Here is a 12082-nt window from a genome sequence, read left to right as displayed (position 1 = left end):
GACACTGAAGGCCAGAAAAATTAAGTCATTTCCTAAAGGTCCCACAGCTGGTCAGCTGGGATTAGAACCAAGGAAATACGACTGCAGGATCCTCATTTTTTAGTAAGTGAGCTGTTTTGTTGAAGTAGAACATATACATAGAAAAATGCATAGTTCATGAGCCCAGAGCTCAATGAATTTTCACAAAGTGAATACATTTACCTAACACACCACCCAGATCAGGAAATAAAACATGATCACCACCCTGCAGCCCCTCACCCCTTCCTTATCATATACTCCCCAAGGCAAACATTATCCTAACTTTTATTGTTATTGGTCAGTTCTGCCAGTTTTTTAGTTTATACATTTGTTCCCTTATTCTTAAGCAAAGTGAAAGTGAAAGAGGAGAGTGAAAAAGCTGGCTTAAAACTCAATATTCAGAAAACTAAGATCATGGCATCTGGCCCCATCACTTCATAGCAAATGGATGGGGAAACAATGGAAGCAGTGAGAGAGTTTATTTTCTTGGGCTCCAAAATCACTGCAGATGGTGACTGCAGCCATGAAATTAAAAGACGCTTGCTCCTTGGAAGAAAAGCTATGACAAACCTAGACAGCATATTAAAAAGCAGAGACATAAAAAATAAATAAATAAATAAATAAATAACAGAGACATTACTTTGCCAACAAAGGTGCAGCTAGAGAAAGTTATGGTTTTTCCAGTGGTCATGTATGGATGTGAGAGTTGGACTATAAAGAAAGCTGAGCGCTGAAGAATTGATGCTTTTGAACTGTGGTGTTGGAGAAGACGCTTGAGAGTCCCTTGGACTGCAAGGAGATCCAACCAGTCAATCCTAAAGGAAATCAGTCTTGAATATTCATTGGAAGGACTGATGCTAAAGCTGAAGCGCCAAGACTTTGGCCACCTGATGCGAAGAAGTGACTCATTTGAAAAGACCCTGATGCTGGGGAAATTGAAGGCAGGAGGAGAAGGGGACAACCAAGGATGAGACAGTTGGATGGCACCACCGACTGGATGGACATGAGTTTGAGCAAGCCCCAGGAGTTGGTGATGGACAGGGAAGCCTGGTGTGCTACAGTCCATGGGTCGCAAAGAATTGGACACGACTGAGCAACTTAACTTATTCTTAACCATTGTGCTATCTCATTTAGTTGTCATAATGGCCCTAGAGTCTAGAAAGTAGCTTTTTAAAAATCATTCCCATTCTACAGATGAAAAAACTGAGCTATCTGCAGCCACTTAGTAACTGCCCCGGGCAGTGTAATGATTCTAACCCAGATCCTTGGGGTGGGCTGTCTGCAACATCCCCTGCCTCCCCATCACCCAAGTCTGGATTTCTGCTATGAAACTCAGAAGCACATTAAAAGTTCAGGGATGTTTGCATGAACAAATATCCTGGGCCCTATCTGGTTCACTGCTTCCTCTCAAAGGCCTTATGGCAGCCCTGCTAGGGGATAAGAGAGCAGAGGCCCACTTCATAGTCTTTGCGCTTGCTTTTCTCTCTTCTGAGAGCAGCATCTCTTCCCCAGCCACCAGCCTGGCCTCTTTTGCTGCTCCAATGGAACCTTCTGGACAAGACTTCCCCCAACTCTGACCCCCCATCTAAATAACACACCCATTCATCTTCTTCCTCTCTTTTTGGAGTGCTTATTACAGTTGACACCATATTCTACATATGTATTTGTCTATTGCCTGTCTCCTTCCACTAGAATATATGTGCCACAAGTCAACATGCTCTTTGGATTACTGCTTTATTCCCAGGGCCCACAAGTATGTAGCACACAGTAGGCAGTAAAGTTTGAGTAGAAGGAGGAATTCACCAGCACGGAACCTCACCAAAATGCAAGTGGCCTCCATGAAGGAAGGATAAGTAGAATTTAAATTCATCACTTTGCTAAGAGTGGCAGTGCCTGGCCTTTAGCCAGAGTCTGGTCTTTAGCCGAGACAAAGACCGGAGGTTGGGGGGAAGGGGCCAAACCCAGTGTGCGCCTCATCTGCCAGCCAGGAAGTCAGGGATACCCCCCCACCCCGGGCCTGTCTAGCTGCTAATGTGACCCTCCCCAGCGCCCCCAGCCAGCCAAGGTGCCCCGCCTCGGAGCATCAGAGAGGGGGACCAGCCCACACATTGTCAGAACTGACAATGGGGCTCCTGTGTGCTGTGGGCGGTTGCAGAGGGCATGGACTCAGGCAAATGAGCCTTCAGTCCATCAGGCGCACACAGATATAGAGGCGTGCGGGTGGTCTGGGCTCTGCTTCCACCTCAGTGCTCGCCAGAATGGAGGCCCACCTCAGGCAGCTCAGCCTGGGCAGGAGGCCCGAGGGGGCTGGGGACAGACAGGCCCTGGCTGAGCTGCAGGAGCTGGCCCTGAGCTGGTTCATGGAGACGCAAGCCCCCCTCATTCTGCAGAACGGAGCCCTGCCCCCCTGGTTCCACGGATTCATCACCCGCAAGTAAGGCTGTCCCTGTCCACACGCCCAGCGTGGCTGATAGCCCCTCAGGGCCAAAAAAATGATCTGGGACCAGATTGGCCCCGGCCTTCTCCGTGGGGGAGGCAGGGACCCCAGGAGGCAGTGGGTGGGGAAGCAGACTTAGGAGCACCAAGTTCTCTGACGACTGCTTCCATGGGCAAGGTGGGTGAAGGCCTTGGCCCCCTGCTATGAGTTTGCTGGGGCTGCCAGGTTGCCAGAAAAGCAGAGGCGGGGCGGGGGGCGGGGGGCGGCAGGCTGGATCAGAATGCATTCAGACTAGCTCTGAATACCTTGATGAATTACTAGGGGTGCTGTTTCATTTATCATCCAAACCAGAACACTATTAGTAAGTGGAGAATTTACTAGGAGACCTGTTTTAAGTGGGTACTGTCCCAGGCAACCCTGGATATACAGTTACTCTAGGAATAAAGGCCAAAAGGTGGGGGCTGGCTTTCTGATTGGGGTGGATCTCCAGTCACTTGCTGAAGGAATGACAAATGTGGCCAGCCGTTGGCTCCTCCCGGCCCAGCACTTAGCACTGAACCAGGGCCAACTTCGCTGGCATCAACTCATATTATAACATGGGGCCCTTTGCTCAGAAGGGCCCTATTCTTGGCCGAGTACACTGCAGTCCCCATGTTGAAATTCTTACTTTTTAACTGAGAGGCTCCAGATTTTCATTTAGTACTGAACTCTGGAAAATCTGTAGTTAATCCTGCATAGGGCAGGCACTCAGTATTTGGTGAATAAGTGGGTGAGGAACTATTTGGTCTATGTACTGCCAAACCAGAAGACAGCTGGAATTTTCCACCATGCCTCCAGAATACTTGGCATTATTTAGCAGTATCCATAGTTGCCTGGGGTTGAAGGGGATGTGCAAGGGAGGGAGATGAGAACCTAAGAGTTGCTCACATGGTCAGGCTCCAGATATAATAGCACCTTCTCCCTGCAGAAACTCTTGCGCAGTACACATCCTGCACAACTGTGCAGCAATTGTCCACGTGGCTGTACACAGCAGTCCTGAGGCAAGGCTCCACAGAACTGAACATCTCCCACTACATGGATTCCTTCTTGCTATAGGGCCATTCAGGTGGAAAGGGGCAGTGGCTATTGTGCCTACTGGTGAGGCTGTAAGTGGGGCAATGTACGTGACTTCAGGACTCCAACCCAGCACCAGACTGAGTCTTGAATTTGCTTGACTGAGCCCAGACAGGCCACAGGACCAGCCGAAGTTCTGAGGGAGTTCTCTATAAAGGTCTGGAGGTCTCTGCTCTGGGTCTGGGGCATGGCTGGCAGGGACCCTGAGGCGGGTCTGACTTTGGGGCTACTCCTGCTGCTGTTCTGGGGACCCAGCCCTGGCTAATGGCATGTCCTCTGCCCAGGAAGACAGAGCAGCTGCTCAGGGACAAAGCTCTTGGCTCCTTCCTCATCCGCCTCAGTGACCGGGCCACCGGCTACATCTTGTCCTACAGGTAAGAGAGGAAGCCCTCTGCCAAGGGCAGGCAAGCAGGCTCCAGCTCCCACAAGCCAGCCTTGCAGATAAGCTCCAAGTCTTCACCAGCCCACACTGCTGGGATTTCCCCAGGCCCTTACTCCCTGACTCCCTGACTCATCCAACCATGTCCATCAGACATTCTGAGCAGTGCTGGCCATATACTAAGAGAAGCCTCTGCCTTCAAGGGGGTGAGTCAGAGGGGCGGGCAGGGGAGAATCTCCTCCTGATGGAAGACTGGGGAAGGTTCACAGAGGTGAACTTTGAGTCCAGGATAGAAGGAAGAAAGCAACTTGCTGGGCAGGAAAGGAGGTGTGATTGGGGGTTAGGAAGGCATTTCCAGCAGGTTAAACTGCCTGTGCAAAACAAGAGAGACAAGGCAGACCAAGGTGTTGGGGAGCCCACGAGTTGCTGGGTGCAGAAGGATGCATGGTCCCAGTGGAGCAGTGCCTGGAGAGGAGGGCAGGGGGCAGTTCAGGATAGCCTTGGATGCCGGGCTATGTCCGTAGACAATGAAGGGTCATCGGGTCAGACTTAGGTTTTGCAAGGAACCTGCAGGCAGCCTATGGAAGGAGGACTCAAGACAGATACTGGAGGTGTGGGGGCAGTGGGGACCACAGAGGGGTGAGGTCTGGGCTCGATGATGAAATCTAGACTAGTGTAAGGCAATGGTCCTAGAGACGAGGAGACAAGATAGCCAGGATGAAGTCAGAGGTGGTGATGTCAGAGCCTGACCCTAGAGTAGGTTGCGAGGGGGAAGGCAGAAAAAGAAAGAAGTTCCCCCTGCCACCAATCCCCAGTTAGGGAGGGAGGCAGGCTGGGGCTCCAGGGAAACTCTCAAAGGTCTCAGATTCAGATTCAAAATTATCATCTGTTCTGACTGTCCCAGTTCAAATCCTGACGTTGAGCAAGTTACTCTGCCTCTCTGAACCTATGTTTCCTCATCTGTAAAATGGTAATATTGGAGTATTTACTTCATATAATTGTTGAATGGGTTTAATGAATTTAGAACTTTAAAAGTGCTAGTACAGTGTCCAGAACATAGTAAATAAATAACTGTTACTCTTTATTAAAATAGTTATTGTTATTCTGTGTCCCTGATACAGTCCTCAGCATTTAGAAATATACAGACTCAGCAGTTTTCAATGTCTTTTCAGCATCAGGGCTTTTTTTAAATTATTATTATTCAAACATGATCTTGGGTGGAACACCAACTCATTAAAGAGATAAAAGTGGGGTTCCTCGCAGATACACAAATAGATCAAGGAATCCAGAAACAGACCCCCACATGGTTTACCTGATTTGCAACAAATGTCCACATTTGGTTTACCTGATTTGCAACAAATGTCCACTGTAGTTCAGGGGTGAGGGATGGGGGAAGGCTGGTCTTTTCAATAAGTGGTGTGGGAGTAATTGGATATCTAAATGGAAAAAAATGACCCCCACCTCACTTCATACACAAAATTTAAATAATTCTAGATGGATCATAGATTCAAGTGAGAACAGCAAAACAATACACTTATAAAGGAAAACATGGGAAACATTTTTCATGATTTTGTGGTAGGCAAAGATTTCTTAAACCCCAAAGTACTGACAGAGAAGCTTAACAAATTGAGTTTCTTAAAATTGAGAACTCTTATTAATCAAAAGATAACATTCTGTGAATAAAAGGACAAGCCACAGTGCCGGAGAGGTTTTGTGTAGTAATACATACACCTAATAAAGGATTCATATCAAGAATATATGAAGAACTCCTGCAAATCAGTAAGACAAAGACAACACAGGCAAAATAGAGGCACTTCGTAAAAGAGGGTCTAAAAAGGACAGTTCAGCAGCTTTAGTGATCAGGGAAATAGAAACTAAAACCACAATGAACTGCTGGTTACAGTAGAAAAACAGAGGCTACTAAACAGTTTGTGAAGACACAGAGCAACTGTAACTCTCATTCTTGGCAATGATTTTAGAAAACAATTTGGCATACTCTACTAAAGCTAAGCATAAGTGTATCCCAGGCCCACCAACTCTCCGTCCTGGGATATTCTCAATAGTAGTGAATACATATATTCAGCAAAAAGCCATGTACAAAAATGTTCAGAGTAACTTCATTTATAGCAGCCCAGATGTGGAAATCATCTAAATGTCCATCAGCAGAATGGATACATTGTGGATATTTAAATTAAATGGAATACTACCTATCAGTGGGGGGGGGGAAAGAAGCTAATTCTACATGGACATGAAAAAAATATGATTCTATTTATGCAAATTTCCATAATGAGCAAAACTGATCTGTGACGATGGGGGTCAGGGTGATGGCTACTCTGGAAGGGGCCATAAGACAGTCTTCTGGGGAACTGGAAATATTGTGTTTTCCTCGAGGTGGTGGTTACATGCGAAATTCATTGAGTGGCACACTTAGGATGTGTGCCCTTCACTGTGTTTACCCTTACTGTTTAGTTACTAAGTCGTGTCTGCCTCTTTGTGAGCCCACGGACATTTTTGGGACCCCATGCAACCCCGCCAGTCTCCTCTGTCCGTGGGATTTCCCAGGCAAGAATACTGGAGTGGGTTGCTGTTTCCTCCTCTGGGGGATCTTCCCCACCCAGGGATTGAACCTGCTGTCTCCTGCATTGGCAGGCAGATTCTTTACCACTGAGCCACCAGGGAAGCCCAATACTCTTCCATAAAAAAGGAAAATGAAGAGGGTGGGACTTTATAGGCTGGGGGAGATGGGAGCTGTAATTCCATCTTTTCCATCTGGCTGGAATTCAGGTAAGAGGAGTGAGGCCAAGGTGTGCAAGTGTGGGGTCAGACCTCATCTTTAAGACAGAAGTTTTACTCATTATGGATATTTTGTTATTAATTTTGACTTTCTAAAATATTGCATAACTAGTTGTCCTGATTGCTGAATCTGTGTCACCCCTTTACATTTTGCATCCGAGCCCCAAGCTGAGTGCCTCACTTAACCTGCCCTTTCCCTCCCTGACTGATGCTGCAGGGGAAGCGGGGTGGGGGCGATGGAGGGGGAGGTGGGGGGAGGGATGGAACGCCACTCCCTAGCTCCCCATCACCGGCAAGGCTGGGCTTGTTGGATGTCAAGTCCTACTTTCCAGAGGAGCACCTCAAGGCCCCAGAGGGCAGCGTGGCCCCGGGTCAGCTCCGGCCCTGGGCCAAGGCAGAGCTGCCAGTTGTCCTTGTGTTGCAGGGGCAGTGACCGCTGCCGACACTTTGTCATCAACCAGCTCCGAAACCGGCGCTACCTCATCTCAGGGGACACCCAGAGCCACGGCACCCTGGCAGAACTCGTGCGCCATTACCAGGAGGTGCAGTTTGAGCCCTTCGGGGAGTCCCTGTCTGCTGCCTGCCCCCGGGTAGGTACCCCTCTTCCTTGGGGTGGGGGTGGGGGGTAGGGCAGAGTGCCCAGGCCAGGGGTGTCCCACTGGACCACATGCCTTTCTTTGCCTTCTCTATTTTCTGCCACCCACGGGCACTCAGTGCAGGGTCCTGGGAGGAGACAGCTTTGTAGCTGAGGCCTGGGACCTGGTGGGAATGTTTCCGGCTCTGGCCAGCAGTCTGGCAGGAGGCTAGAGGCCAGCCAGGGGTGTGTGACCACACACCTGCTGTGTCTCCACCACCCAGATGGAGGACAATGATCTCTATGACGCCATCACCCTGGGCCTGCATCAAACTAATCCTAGCCTGGAATACTCACCAGAGAAGGCCAGCAGCCCCCCTGCCTCTCTGGAGGCAAGTCCCCGGAATCTCTCTGAGGAAGAAAGCAAGGAGGTAAGGAGGATTCTGGGCCACTGAGGGTCAGGGTTGCTAGACCAGGAATGTGGGTGTCACGCCCACAGTCAGGCCTGGAGTGGCCTCCCCAGCCAGCCCCTCAGGCTGCGGAGGCTGACTACCAGGCCCTCTGGGAGAGGAGCAGCCCAGTTTGGAATCACCCACTGGTTCACCCATGCCTGCCTCTGCTAGCTGGATTTGGTTCAATCCTTGGCTTGGCCTTTCTGGCTGAGTGACTTTAGTCAAGTCCCATAACCTCTCTGAGTCTCAGTTTATCAATCCTGAGGTTCCAGTGAGACTCGAATGAAGGAATGGATATAAAATGTCTGAAAAAATCCCTTTGTAAACTATAGAGTGGGGTGCCTGTGAGTCAGTACTTTATTCTCCACAGCACCTTTGCAGGAGGGACTCACAGAGAAGATTTTTAAAATGTAGATCAGATCACAGAATGTCGAGGGCTTCTCCTCTTGTTTAAAATAAAATCTGAAAGCTTCACCAGGGTTCACAAGAGCCTCCTCAGGTGCCCTGCTACCTCTCTTCCTTCTTCACTTTTCTCTAACCTCACTGGCCTTTGGATCTTCCTTGAACACACCAGCCTTGTTCCCACCTCAGGGCCTTTGCACTTGCTGACCCACTGCCTGGAATACTCTTCCCACCAGATATCCACATGGCTACTACTCTCACTGCATGCCATTCTCTGCTTAAATGCCCTCTCCTCAGAAAGGACCACCTAAACTATGGAAAATATCCCCTCTCCCACCTGCCATTGTCCCTATCCCATGCCTCAGCTTTGTTCTTCATAGTACTGATCATGAGCTGACAGTATATTATCTTGTGATACAGTATTATATGGGGGTGCTTCCAAGGTGGCACAGTGGTAAAGAGTCCACCTGCCGATGCAGGAGACACAAGAGATGCAGGTTCGATCCCTGGGTCAGGAAGATCCTCTGGAGAAGGATATGGCACCCCACTCCAGTATTCTTGCTGGAAAAACCTGACAGGCAGAGGAGCCTGGTGGACTACAGTCCATAGGGTTGCAGAGAGTGAGACATGACTGAGCGAATAAGCATGCATGCTATTATATCATGTATTACATCAACCACATTGAGCAAAAACAGTAGTGTGTTGCCCATCTCCAGGTTAGAATGTAAACCCCCAAGAGGTGGTCTTGCTCATTATGGAGCCCTTGACACCTGGGACAGTGTCTACACAGTTCTTACTAAATATTTGTTGAGTAAAAACACAATTGATGGACTTGAGGGTGGCCCATTCTGAAGGGGAAGGGAGCAGTAAGTGGGTGAATGCAGGGGTCTCTCTGGGGGGCAAGGGAGAGAGGAGCAGGACAGGATGATCTCCGGTGGGAGGTAGAGCTCACGGCCCCTGACCTTGAATGCCAATGTAAGGACCATACTCAGGGGTCCTAGAACACGAAGCTGGCAGGGACCCCAAATGTCCACCAACCCCTGCACATAACAGTCAGTTAAGTGAGTCCAAGGCCAGGGGCCTTGGCTTCTCTGAGTGAGCTTCACTTTAACTGAGGACAGCCTGGTGGCAGGGTAACCTTTCAGCAGTTCTGTCCCTCTCTCCAGGCCCCTGTCAAGGTGCCCCCTCTCCCGGAGAGGACAGCGTCCCTTCTGAGCAACTCTTTTGGAGGCTCCACTGACACCATCTACGCAGACCTGAGGAAGATGAACCAGGCACGGCTAGGCCTGGGCACAGACGTACCTGGCTGGCAGGGGCCGGTTCCAAGTGGCAGCCAGGCCTGCTCTCCAGGCAAGGAGGCCCCAAGGAGACTGTCAGACGGAAGCCAGAATAAGCCCAATGGCCCAGGACCTGCACTCTCTGGGGTGAGCCCAGACCAGGGTCCTAGGATGTCTCCCACTTCTTGGGGCCTCCTCCTGCCCTCCAGTTCTGAGGCCTCGGGATCCTCAGGGGCTACCTGGAGCCACGGGTCTCCAAATCTGAGCCGTGGGGCCCAGCCCTGCTCCGAGAGCAGTTGTGCAGACACTTACGAGTCCATCTGGACAGAAGACCTCCCAGAGGATGCCAGGGATGTGCCATGTCAAGAAGGCGGCAGTGCCTATGAGCAGATTGCAGTCTGCTGGGGGGGCCCGGCCAGGACCCCCTATCCTGGGATGAGCCCTACATACAGCAAGCTTTCAGGGTTCACGGACTGTGGTTATGAAAGGATCTCGGGGGTCCCGGAGCTCCCAGAGCCCAGACACACCTATGAACAAATCCCAGGAGCAAGCAGCCAGGAGCAAGGAGGCTGGACGGACACACAGATCCAAGCGGCCAGGAGCAAGGAGGCCGGACGGACACACAAGGTGGGCTCTAGGGAGGGGCGGGTTGGCCGCCAGCCCTCAGGGAGCTGCTGGTGGTGGGCTCTAGGGAGGGGCGGGGTGGCCGCCAGCCTTCAGGGAGCTGATGGTGAAGGAGGGAACCTGTGGCCCTTAGACAGGGTGGGTCAGGTCAGCACCACACCCAGAACTTCCCAGCCCTGACTTCTGCTTGGAGATGGTGGGAGAGGCAGAGGTTAGGTTTGGATGTAAGATGGGAACTTTCAGGCCCTTCTCAAGTCTTTCTCTGTGGCAGGGCCCCTGCCACTGCAGGGGTCTCAGAGCCTCAGAGAGGTGGACAAGGACCCTGGCTCCAGGTTTGACTTGCCTTGTCCCTTTTCATGGCTCAGGCACTCCCTACCCATGTGGCTTTGGGCAAAATAGTTTCCCATGCAACTAAGATCACCAGATTCAGCAAGATAAAATACAACACACCCAGTTAATCTGAATTTCAGATAAACAATGAGTAATGTTTTTTTTAGCATAGTTACCAATACTGCAATTATTCCTTATTTATCTGAAGTTCAAATTTAGCTGGACATCCTGTATTCTTATTTAGCATCTACCCAGGATCTATCTCCATCTCCTCATCTGTAAAATGGGCTTGTCCTGTGCTGTGTCCAGGGGTGGCTGCCCAGGAGATGATGCTAGCCATCCCTATGTGCTCAGGATACAGCCCAGAGACAGCTGTCAATGGATAACTGTTATTCCTGGGGGCTTCTGACTAAGAAAGGAGAAAGGAGGAAGCAAAGACCAGGAGGATGGAGGGAGGGGGTCAGAGTTCCCAGGGAGGCAGAGGAACCCTCCTGAGGGTTCACCCCAGTGTACTTGCCCGTACCTGGAGCCAATGAGCCAGGCGAGCCCCCTCCTCAAGGCGGCAGCCTCAGGTCTCCAGCATGTGCAGACCTCCTCTCCCGGCCTGAACAGTAAAACCCTGAACTCCCAGATGAAAGGCCTTCACCAGAAGCTCTGCCAGCTCCTCCCTCAGGGCAGGGTTGTACCCACACACCCCAGGACAGGGAACTCCCCTGGTTCAAGACAGCCTCTGAGGTCCTGACTCCCAGGACCGCAGATCCTGCCTGTGGACAGTCCTTCTAAGAACTACGTAAGCAACATCCCACGTCTGCTCCTCCTCTGGCTGCAAAGTCCTTCTGGGTCCTAAAGGCACCACATACACCCCACCCCCATCCTACCTAGGGTGTGGCTGAGGCAGAGAGGGCTAGGGTGGGGACCCCCGGAGACCCAGTGAAGGAAGGGCGGTGAGAGAGAGCGAGTCCTTCATCCAAACCAGAGGGCTGGAGGGAGTTTCTGGCACCATGAGGGACTGTGGAGCAACTAGCCATTTGCATTCCGACTTGGCCTTTCTCTGGCCTTGGGCCCCAGCTCCCAGTCCCTGCGCAGGGACCTCTGAGCCTGGCTTTCCCCGCCCTGTCCAGGGACCCATGCTCCAGCATCCTGTCCTTCCTTGCAGCCTGACAAGCTCCGGAGGCTCTTCTTCACAGACAAGAAGCACAAACCCTGAGGAGGCCTGGCTTTCGGCGGCCCACCAGCGGGTTTCCCGGGCCCGGGGCCATGCCAGGGGTTATTGGGAAGCTCTCAGCTTGCTTGAAAGCACCCCTTGGATCCTCAAACCCAACCAGCCTGCTCTGGAACAAGGCTCTGAGGCAGCCTCGGTGCCCACCAGCGACAGGGTGGGAGGGGACCTTCCAGTCACCAGCCGCTCAGGACTGAGTCCCACTCCCCACCCCAGGGTCTCCCACCCATCAAGAGGAAGATAAGGCCTGAGAGGAGGGGGGACCGGCCAAAGGCAGGGGTGAGCACCCCCACCGTCCAAGATGAGCAGGCTGGGGTGGGGGGGTCCTGGACGATTGATGGAGCTGGCCTCCCACCCCTGAACACTTACTGAGCACGGGGCAGGCCCTGTGGCACGGCTGGCGTTTTCTTAACTGAGTGATGTCGTACAGTTGCTCCGGAGACCAAAACTAGTCCCCCTCACTG

At 51.5% G+C, this 12082-nt stretch overlaps 1 protein-coding gene across 1 annotated transcript; it reads left to right on the top strand.

Moving 5' to 3' along the window:
- Window positions 1-1956: 1956 nt before the first annotated feature.
- On the top strand, window positions 1957-11853 carry SH2D7 (SH2 domain containing 7). The gene is made up of 6 exons (XM_043490274.1): window positions 1957-2452; window positions 3853-3942; window positions 7165-7330; window positions 7599-7745; window positions 9335-10072; window positions 11556-11853. The coding sequence occupies exons 1-6, from the start codon at window positions 2277-2279 to the stop codon at window positions 11604-11606; spliced, it is 1368 nt and encodes a 455-aa protein (XP_043346209.1). The 5' UTR covers window positions 1957-2276; the 3' UTR covers window positions 11607-11853.
- The last annotated feature ends 229 nt before the right edge of the window (window positions 11854-12082 follow it).

Source organism: Cervus canadensis, chromosome 17 (genome assembly GCF_019320065.1).
Source record: "Cervus canadensis isolate Bull #8, Minnesota chromosome 17, ASM1932006v1, whole genome shotgun sequence".
NCBI classification, from domain to species: Eukaryota; Metazoa; Chordata; class Mammalia; order Artiodactyla; family Cervidae; genus Cervus; species Cervus canadensis.
Note: the sequence above shows the minus strand (reverse complement) of the source record. Positions and strands in the feature narration are given on the sequence as shown.